This window comes from Etheostoma spectabile, chromosome 9 (genome assembly GCF_008692095.1).
Source record: "Etheostoma spectabile isolate EspeVRDwgs_2016 chromosome 9, UIUC_Espe_1.0, whole genome shotgun sequence".
NCBI classification, from domain to species: domain Eukaryota; kingdom Metazoa; phylum Chordata; class Actinopteri; order Perciformes; family Percidae; genus Etheostoma; species Etheostoma spectabile.
In genome coordinates, this window is record NC_045741.1 from 29,143,224 (window position 1) to 29,153,086 (window position 9,863).

The 9,863-nt window shown below is 40.4% G+C and overlaps 2 protein-coding genes across 4 annotated transcripts in view; both read left to right on the plus strand.

Moving 5' to 3' along the window:
- The window catches only part of ankrd29 (ankyrin repeat domain 29), an 81,192-nt gene extending 78,300 nt beyond the window's left edge, over nucleotides 1–2,892 (plus strand). For all 3 annotated transcript variants that reach the window (XM_032526050.1, XM_032526052.1, XM_032526051.1), the window contains exons 9-10: nucleotides 2,256–2,354; nucleotides 2,450–2,892. In XM_032526050.1, the coding sequence (XP_032381941.1) occupies nucleotides 2,256–2,354; nucleotides 2,450–2,539 (189 nt within the window). In that variant the 3' untranslated portion in view covers nucleotides 2,540–2,892. The remainder of the gene's footprint in view (nucleotides 1–2,255; nucleotides 2,355–2,449) is intronic.
- Nucleotides 2,893–3,043: 151 nt separating this feature from the next.
- LOC116695619 (vacuolar protein sorting-associated protein 4B) overlaps nucleotides 3,044–9,863 on the plus strand; it is a 9,122-nt gene continuing 2,302 nt past the window's right edge. The window contains exons 1-9 of the mRNA XM_032526020.1: nucleotides 3,044–3,233; nucleotides 4,994–5,105; nucleotides 5,223–5,367; nucleotides 6,353–6,411; nucleotides 6,777–6,896; nucleotides 6,980–7,136; nucleotides 8,013–8,161; nucleotides 8,258–8,339; nucleotides 9,304–9,523. Of these exons, the coding sequence (XP_032381911.1) occupies nucleotides 3,213–3,233; nucleotides 4,994–5,105; nucleotides 5,223–5,367; nucleotides 6,353–6,411; nucleotides 6,777–6,896; nucleotides 6,980–7,136; nucleotides 8,013–8,161; nucleotides 8,258–8,339; nucleotides 9,304–9,523 (1,065 nt within the window). The 5' untranslated portion in view covers nucleotides 3,044–3,212. The remainder of the gene's footprint in view (nucleotides 3,234–4,993; nucleotides 5,106–5,222; nucleotides 5,368–6,352; nucleotides 6,412–6,776; nucleotides 6,897–6,979; nucleotides 7,137–8,012; nucleotides 8,162–8,257; nucleotides 8,340–9,303; nucleotides 9,524–9,863) is intronic.

A 9,863-nucleotide genomic window follows, 5' to 3' on the forward strand; every position in this document is an offset into this window, starting at 1 on the left:
AAGGAAAGAGAATCGCAATTGAGCATCGAAAGATGTTTTTGGCCGTCCTTCCTGGCCGGCGGAGTGCTCCACAAAAGCACAGCTCGCTATTACTTGTGCATATGTGACAAATGAAGAATCTATCTATTGGATCAGCAAAAGTCCAACATCATCTGACTTTCTCTGTGCTTTTCTGATTGGTTGAAGGTCTATCGGTTGCTCTGATGGTTGTAGGTCTATCTGTTGCTCTGATTGGTTGTAGGTCTATCTGTTGCTCTGATTGGTTGTAGGTCTATCGGTTGGCTCTGATCTGGTGTAGGTCTATCTGTTGCTCTGAGGTTGGTAGTCTATCTGTTGCTCTGATTGGTTGGTCTATCCGATTGAAAGCAGAGGCATTTTCTTTCCTGTTTGGTCGGATAGACCTACAACCAATCAGAGCAACAGATAGACCTTCAACCAATCAGAGCAACAGAGAATGTGATGTATGTTGGACTTTTGCTGAATCCCATAGATAGATATCTTCATTTGTCACATATGCACAAGTACATAGCGAGCTGATGCTTTTTGTGGAGCAAGCCTCCGGCCAGGAAGGACGGCAAAAACATCTTTCCGATGCCTCAATTGCGATTCTCTGTTCCTTTTTTAAAATGAATGTGCTATCGATATCTTCTCTAACAGACGCCATGGCGGAATCTCCACTGCTCCATTCTCCAGCGGCAGTCGTCTTTGTTTTTTTTTGTGATCAAATTATTTTTTATTTTTTATTTTATTTTATTTATTTAAATGACTTTTTAAAATTCCAAAAAACATTTACAAACAGTTACAAACAATACACTGGGACATAGGAACGCGTCCCAGGACCAAAAAATAAATATATCAAAATAGAAAACTCAGAGGGAAAACAACAGACACACACAAACAGACACACATATTCACAGACAGACACAAGACAAGGGACCAAACACCTGTGCAAGTTAGAGGTCCGGGCACATCCAAGTAAGAAAGGGTCCACGTGGGGATAGAAGGTTGTGGGGTGGTTTTTCAGAGGCACCGTGAAATAGTCTGGCACATAACTCCATATTAAACCCCAGCTTATTGTTTTTACACTTTTGTTCTTTTTACAGATTAAACCCACAAGATGTACCATGTTAATTAGTGAGCTTTAGAGGTGCTGGTAGGTGGATTTGATTTACGTTGGGACAGAGCCAGGCTAGCTGTTTCCCCTGTTTCTAGTCTTTATGCAAAGCTAAGCTATGCTAACATGAGAGCATGATCTGTACATTAAAAACAACAGACAAAGCCAGAAATCTGGGTGTAGTCATGGACTCAGACCTAACTTTAAACGCCACATTAAGACAATTACAAGTCAGCCTACTATCATCTAAAGAACATATCAAGGGTTAAAGGACTTATGTGTCAACAGGACTTGGAAAAACTGGTCCATGCTTTCATCTTCAGTAACTTGACTACTGTAACGGGTCTTTACAGGTCTCCCTAAAAATCAATCAGACAGCTGCAGCTGATCAGAACGCTGCTGCTCTAGTCCTCACAAGACCAAGAGACTGGATCACATCACTCCAGTTCTGAAGTTCTTTACACTGGCTTCCTGTGTCTCAAAGAATTGATTTCAAAGTACTCTTGCTAGTTTATAATCCCTTAACGGTTTAGGTCCAAAATACATTTCTGATCTGCTACTACACTATGACCCCCCCAGACCTCTCAGGTCATCTGGGACAGGTCTACTTTCTGTCCCCAGAGTCAGAAAACTAAACAGGTGAAGCAGCTTCAGTTTCTATGCTCCTCTATCTGAAAACTCCCAGAACCTGTAGATCCGCTGCTACTCTCAGTTCTTTTAAATCAAGCTGAAGACTTTCTTTTTGATGCTGCCTTTCTTTAAATTAATGCTCATTTCTTTCTTATGCTGCACTGTAACTTTTATTCTGTGTTTTATGTGTCCTAATGTTTCTATTTTGTTTTTAACTGTCTATTCATGTGCTTATTGATTTTTAATGCTTATGTTTTAACTGTTTGTACTTGTGTTTTATCTGTTTTAATAATTTTGTGTAAAGCACTTTGAATTGCCCTTTTGCTGCATTTCTACCAATACACTCCTGGAGCCTTGCCTTGCCTTGCCTAGTGTCTTCACATCAAACTCTTGGCAAAAAGCATATTAAGCATATTTCCAAAAATGTCTTGGTTTATATTTGTTAAAAACTGGAGAACGCAACACCTCTCTATATGCATTATGAATTCATACCTGTATTTGTTGTCTCCAGAATGGCTCCACTGCCCTACATGCTGCTGTTATGGGGGGGAATATTCGAACTGTTGTGCTGCTGCTCGGGGCCAACGCAGACCCCACACTACCCAACAAGGTAAGGCACTCAGGCTTTAGAGAAAAGATGATAAACAGACAGAACATGAGCAGATAATTTCAGCTTGTAGACTTTTTCTTGTGTGTGTTTTGCAGAATAATGAACTCCCTGCAGATCTTACAAAGAGCGATCGCATCCTAAAGGTGTTACATCCATCTAAATCAATCTTAGGTGGAGACAGCTGATGACCACCCAGACTCCTACCTTCATGCCTGGCTGTACCACACTGACCAAGTGCACTGAGAGGAGGAAAAATAACCCAGTGTCTAAATCTACTCAACTACCACATACTGTATACTGTACTGGTGCTTGCTTTTGATTGGAATTAAGTCATATATGTTTAATAAACCTGGACTAAATATACATATGCACTCAATGTGCAACCAAAATGCATTTGTCTGCCATGTGCATCATCTCCTTTACTCTGTTGGTATACAGCATGGGCACTTACTTTTCTTTACCCCAGGTGATTTCTAGATATTTTGCACACTTTTTATTTGCCTTTTTAATGAATGTAATAAAGTGCCAATTTGTTATTTAATCCATAAGTGTGAGGATTAAGTAATTTTATTCAGAAAAGTCATAGACATCCTTTGATTTGTATTTTAAAAATAAAATAGATAACCTATTACATGTTATAACATTATGATGATGCAGTAGTGATGCAGGTTACGTCCGGACAAAAACATTGTCACGTGACCACCGCGGATGTGACAATTGTCAACTTTTTGTTGATGCGGAAGAGAGACGACTAGCCTAATTGTAGTTGTTAATGAAACATAAGCAGCAGCTAAGAAGAAGAAATACATTGCAGTTTTAAAGCGACAGGTTAAAGTTTGACCGACATACCCAAAGCTAATGGCCGGTGGTAATTTACAGGTGAGTGACAAACTTTAGCGCTAGCTAACGTTACCTGGCTAGCTAGCTAGTGTTACTTGGTTAGCTAGCTAGCTAGTTACAAAAGACTGCGTGATATCGGAAGACACGCTAAACAAGTCTGCTTTTTGATGAACTGTCCGCTTTTATCCACATTAAATGGCTAATTCAGCGTGTGAAAGTACGTACACGATGAACTAACTCAGTACTAGCCTTCAGAAGTCATGATAAATTACTTTTTTTAATCGTTCGGTAATGTGTTGGGGATGAGCTAACGTTACAAGTTAAAAGCAACAGTTGAGAATCCCTTTGGCTGGTGTTAGCCGTGTATAGTAGTGATAAGTAACGAAGTAATCAACTTAAGTACTTAGGGGATAGATTTGATGTACTTGTACTGTACTTAAGTATTTGAGCATTTGATGCTACGTTCTACATTAAACGTATTTTTTTTACTCCACTGCATTTATTTGACAGATACAGTGGCTTGCATAAGTTAACACACCCATGCTAAAGTGGATTAAAAAAAGGAAGAAAAAAAACATCTTTTGGATGTTGATCTTAATGAATAATTCATTTTTTTTTAGGAAAATCCAACCTTTTAAGGACACCAATTTTCTTTGTGAATGATTAATGTATTGTAAATAAATAAATATCTTCCTTACAATTGTTTAAATTCCCACAGAGGCAGGCAGATTTTTATTATTAAAGGCCAGTTATTTAATGGATCCAGGATACTATGCATCCTGATAAGGTTCATTTGGCCTTTCGAATTAATCATCATCACATACCCTTCACCATACCTAGAGACTGGCATGGGGTTATTTCAGTTAGCTTAAGGGTATGTTATTATGTGGTGGTGGTGGGGGGGGGGCTATTTTAATTCCAAAGGCCAAGTGAACTTTATCTTTGCCTAACTAACCTGTATTGAGAAAAGTCCAAGAATGTTCATACAAATGTGTCTTCTTTCTTCCTTGAATCATCTCACGACCTCTCTGATTCATTATGACCTACCTAACTGTATAAAGTTAGTTTAAATCAACTCCTCTCGACCAGCCACAACAGTAAAATGCTTCAGTGATGCATCAGTATTGACTAATATACATATAGTATGTCATGCTTTACTTTTCATACTTTAAATACATTTAGCTTAAAATAGGTCTGCACCTTTTATTAAGTAGTATTTTCAATGAGTTACTTTACCATGTTATGGAGTATTTTTACTGTGCTGTATTCATGCTATCTTTGATATTATTTTTGGGGCATTTTTAGGCCTTTATTGACAGGACAGCTAAAGAAATGAAAGGGGGGAGAGAGGGGGGGGACGACATGCAGCTAAGGGCCGCAGGTCGGAGTTGAACCCGGGCCCACTGCATCAAGGAGTAAACCTCTATGAGCGCCCGATCTACCAGCTAATCTACCTGGGCGCCCTATTTTTACTTTCACGTTAATAAATGATCAAACACTGCTTTTTCATGACCACTTTCTAAAAAAGGTACCCAATATTAAAAAAAGTGTTGCAAGTTGCAACTAATGGCTAGTTATGCTAATAAATAGTGTACTAACTGGGAGTAGTAATTAGACTTTTAACATATAACAGCATTATTATCAAATAAAAAGCTTAGCAACCTGATAAAGTTATATTATTAGTTTCTAACAACAGAGCATGTGCACATTCATTATTAACCATTATTAAACCCATTGTGAACTACCATTAAACATTTGTACCTTTGTTTCCTGAATTCTTCTTCTTCATGTTGTCTCAGAAAGCTATAGATCTCGCCAGCAAAGCTGCAGCAGAGGACAAAGCCAAAAACTACGAAGAGGCGCTCAAATTATACCAGCATGCAGTGCAATACTTCCTTCATGTTATCAAATGTGAGGAGCCTATTTGTGTTTGATTTTGTATAATATTCTGTCTTAATTTAAAAAAATTTCAAACATCACCTTCTATCCAGCACAGCGCCATGATCTAAGCTACTTCCTGTGTTTCAGATGAGGCCCAGGGAGACCGAGCGGCGCAGAGCATCAGAGCCAAGTGTGCCGACTACCTGGACAGAGCCGAGCAGCTGAAGGAATATCTCAAGAAGAAGGAGAAGAGTCCTCCGGCCAAACCGGTCAAAGAGTCTGATGACAAAGGGTGAGTAAGTATCCCACTGGTCTCGCATTGCCAGGCCCTCCACACACTGTGGAGCAGAGGACGGTCTGGTTAGTCCACACCGCATTCCAGGATGGGAGAAAAACGTGTTCTGGTTCAGTGTTTCAACCTGCCGGTTCGGTTGATGGTCGATTCAGAAGAAAGCGAACGTTTTGACAGCGTGTGAAGTTAAACTGGATGCCCAATAACCTCTGTGTAGTTCTACTTGTTGTTAAATTGTAATGTGAGTGGATGCCAACGGGGGGTCCGTTATGTCGCAAGGATCATTTAATAGGTAACTGTGACTACATTATGCGTCTGCCCTTTTTCTGATACCATGGCGGGCCGCCACTACAAAATCAACATAGGGGAAACACTGTGGTTTATTGGCATTTCTTTAAGCCAATCACAATCGGCATGGCCGGGGCTAAGCTCCGCACGGAGCCGCTGTTTAATAGTCTTGCAAAAGAAAACTTAGATTGGACGAATAGTCTAGCTAGCTGTCTGGATTTACCCTGCAGAGATCTGAGGACCAGGTAACCATAATCCACAGATTGGACAGATAGTCTAGCTAGCTGTCTGGATTCTCCTGGGGACTGCCAAGGTGCTCTTAAGCAAGGCACCAAACCCCCAACTGCTCAAAGTGCCTTTCCATGGGCAGCCTCCATTTAGTGCATGGGTACTGACATTTGTGTGTAATTCAGGCCTGTGTGGATTAACAGAGTGAAAACATTGTAATTTCCCCTTGTGGGATTAAGTATACATTATTATTATTATTTAAATATGGAATAACTGACAGTTTATTGTATATTGTAATGTAAAACTCTTTTTCTGTGACCTTCCTAAGAATGTGCAGTGTCACATCACTTTCTTTCTAAGAAATGATAACTAGGGGATCTGTAAAATCAATAGCGCATGCCACACAACCGTTCACTGTTGATTAAAGTGCCAATAAATCATGCTGTGGACTGTTGTCATGTCATTTCAGGGACGAAAGCGGGGATGGGGACGACGCGGAGAAAAAGAAGTTTCAAAGTCAACTCTCAGGTGAGTGACGCTGTCACCGCATTGAATGAACATAGAGGCGGATGCAGCAGTTAAATATGATATGTATTTGATATGTAGCTTGTCAGTGCAGCTTTGTGTACTTGTTTCTATGCATAGGCCTTTAATCCCTGCCTATTTCAGTGTATTGTGAATAATTGTCCCTGTGAACCACATCTGTTTGCAATTGACGTATATCAAAATAAAAGTAGCACATGGTTTGATCGAGTTTGATTCGAGCTGTTATACACGCAGGTGTTTAGTGCAGCTTTGCTACTCGGTTTATCGGCATCATCATCATTGCGTGACATTTCAGAAAATAATGACTTGATCTGTCTAAGTGTTTATTAAACCCATCCCTTTTTCAGGTGCTATTGTCATGGAAAAGCCAAACATTAAGTGGGACGATGTAGCTGGACTTGAGGGGGCCAAAGAAGCCTTAAAAGAAGCCGTGATCCTGCCCATCAAATTCCCTCATCTGTTCAAAGGTACTGAAAACAAGAGACCCCGCAAAACCTCCCGAAAATGATTGTAAAATTGTATTTTTCTAATACAGTATCTGTTTGTGTAGGAAAGCGAACTCCTTGGCGGGGGATCCTTCTGTTTGGCCCTCCAGGAACGGGGAAATCCTACCTGGCCAAGGCGGTGGCCACAGAAGCCAACAACTCCACCTTCTTCTCCATCTCCTCCTCGGACCTTGTGTCCAAGTGGTTGGGGGAAAGCGAAAAGTGAGGCGCGGGCTCTTTACATCATGTAGCAGGGACCCCCTACTACATATGTTGTATAAAATGAAGTTGCATATTAAACTGGGGCTACAATAAGCTTTGACAGCCTAAAGCCTTTATACATACCTTTTCAGTGCATGGAATACTAAGCTAATAAAAAAATAATAGTTGTTAAGCATACATGTGAATCTTTAGGATATACTATATCTGTGGATGGCTACCTTAGTGACTACCTTACCTATAGGACAGTAAGCCAGTCCTCAATGTGTGTTTCTTTTCTTCACAAATGGGCCCATTTATATTTGCTAATATTATAATGGATTGCTGTTAAGACATTTTCTTATTTTTTACCCTCCTATTGTCCTCGGGGCAAATTTGACATATTTTCAAAATGTCTTAGAAATTTGGGTGTCTTTATACCAAATTGTCGACAGAAATGACTTGGATGGTTCCATACAACGCTCTTTACAAGTAAAACAAATGATCTGTTCAATACTTTCATTGAATTTGGTAGGGGTTTTGTTCAATTTTTATAGCATTTTAAGATTTTTTTTTATGAAAGAATGTTGGAAAAAGTGACAAATGTTGGGAAAAGCTTCAAAAATATCTGGGAGAACAAGAAAAATGTTAAAAAAAAGACAACCAAAAAGTTGGGGGGGGGAAATTTGACCCAGAAAAACAACATTGTATGGTCGATAGGAAGACAACACAAAGGTTAATAAAACTTTTAAAACTATATACAAATTGTTATACATTAAACCATAATTTAGCCCCCTCCCCGCAGCCAGTTGAAGATCTCTGCTTTACAAGATGATAAAACTGGGAATGTGATAAACGGATAATAAATGTCTACTGTTGCCCCCCCGTGTCTCTCTCCAGGCTGGTAAAGAACCTGTTCACGTTAGCCCGAGAACACCGGCCATCCATCATTTTCATCGATGAGATCGACTCCCTCTGCGGCTCCAGGAGCGAGAACGAGAGCGAAGCAGCACGCAGAATCAAGACGGAGTTCCTCGTCCAGATGCAAGGTGAGCAAGAAGAGATGCCCTTAAAATATCTCTGATCTGAATCTGAATAGCGGTCGTTTGTTTTATGAAGTGTAAAAAATGGCCTTCTCTTCTCAGGCGTTGGAAATGATAATGAGGGGATCCTGGTCCTCGGAGCCACAAACATACCGTGGACATTGGACTCTGCAATCAGGAGGAGGTCAGTGTCACGTACTGTGTTCAAAAATTTAAAAAAAGACCTTCCTCAACAGTGCTGTGGAGGAGGGTCTGCCTGGTCCACACAGCATTCCGGGATGGGAGAAAAACGTACTCTGGTTTATTGGCATTCCTTTAATCAATCACAATCGTCCTGGGTGGAGCTAAGAACCGGGAAAATCTGCGGTGCCGCTGTTTTAGTGGAACATTTGTACGTTTTAAAGGTTGTTTTAGTCATGCAACAGAAAACTCACATTGAACAGGTCCTCATAAATCCACCGGGATCTAGAACGCTAACACAAAGAAAGCCAAAGGCAATGGATATTCGGCCTACATGAGTGAAATCTTGCGGAATTTTTGTTTGGATGTGGAACGTCGAGGATATAGATTAAAAAATAAAGACTATGTTCTCTTCAAAGTGCAAGTATAGCATGCCATGCTTACACTTGACTTTTTTGATTATTGTTCCTAAGTTTTTAGTGTGTAACTTTCTAATATTAATGAAAATTCATTACATTCAAGCCGTTGCCAAATGAGTTGCCGCAAAGCTAATTAAGACTCTCAGCTCCACACAACTCTCTCTGTATTTCTCCGTATGACTGTTCAAAAGATTGTGGCGTCTGGCGACTTTTGCGTGCAGAAACTCAGTCCATCGTGTTTTTGAATCCTCCGTGTCCTCCTTGGCCACTAGCAACTGCATGTAAATACAGTATACATAATCTTCTTATCAATTTGAGGAAAACATGCATGGTCTTAAACTAGTTTTATTCATGTCTGCTAGGTTGCATCCTATTTTAGTTTTAAGTTAAAAACTGCCACAAAGCACCGCACAGTCTCACACACTACCATCGTTTCTGTAGTGAAAACACAAGTTCCCTTTTCTCATGCCACTGGAAAAGATCTCAGAAACGTCCAAAGGGCTTTGAGGGAAACTTTAAGGGATATTGATTGAATCTCTCGTGTCTTAGGTTTGAAAAACGAATCTACATTCCTCTGCCTGAAAAGCACGCCCGCTCCTTCATGTTCAAACTGCATCTGGGCTCCACCCCCAACGAGCTGACGGAGGCCGACTTCATCGCCCTGGGCGACAAGACGGAGGGCTACTCAGGGGCGGACATCAGTGTTATCGTCAGGGACGCCCTCATGCAGCCTGTCAGGAAGGTGCAGTCAGCCACTCACTTCAAAAAGGTAAAGAAAAACAGCCACAGTTAGACTGCACTGCCTTCACCCTGTTCTATTTCAGACTGAGAGAAAAGCTCATTCCATCTTGTGAAGCGCTTATTGAATGTCTACAATCTAGTCTCAAAGTCTCCTCCAGAAAAGCTCTTTTGGGAATTGAGCAGGAAAATTTGTTCCAAAATAAGACAGATGTCTTCATCCCCTATTGGGTGGATGGCGTTATAATTTGATAAATATATGCACGGCCCCCTCAAGATGCACTATAATCCCTTAACTTATCATCAGGTCAACATTTTAATTTTAATAATAATAATAATACATTTTATTTAACAGCGCCTTTCTGAACACT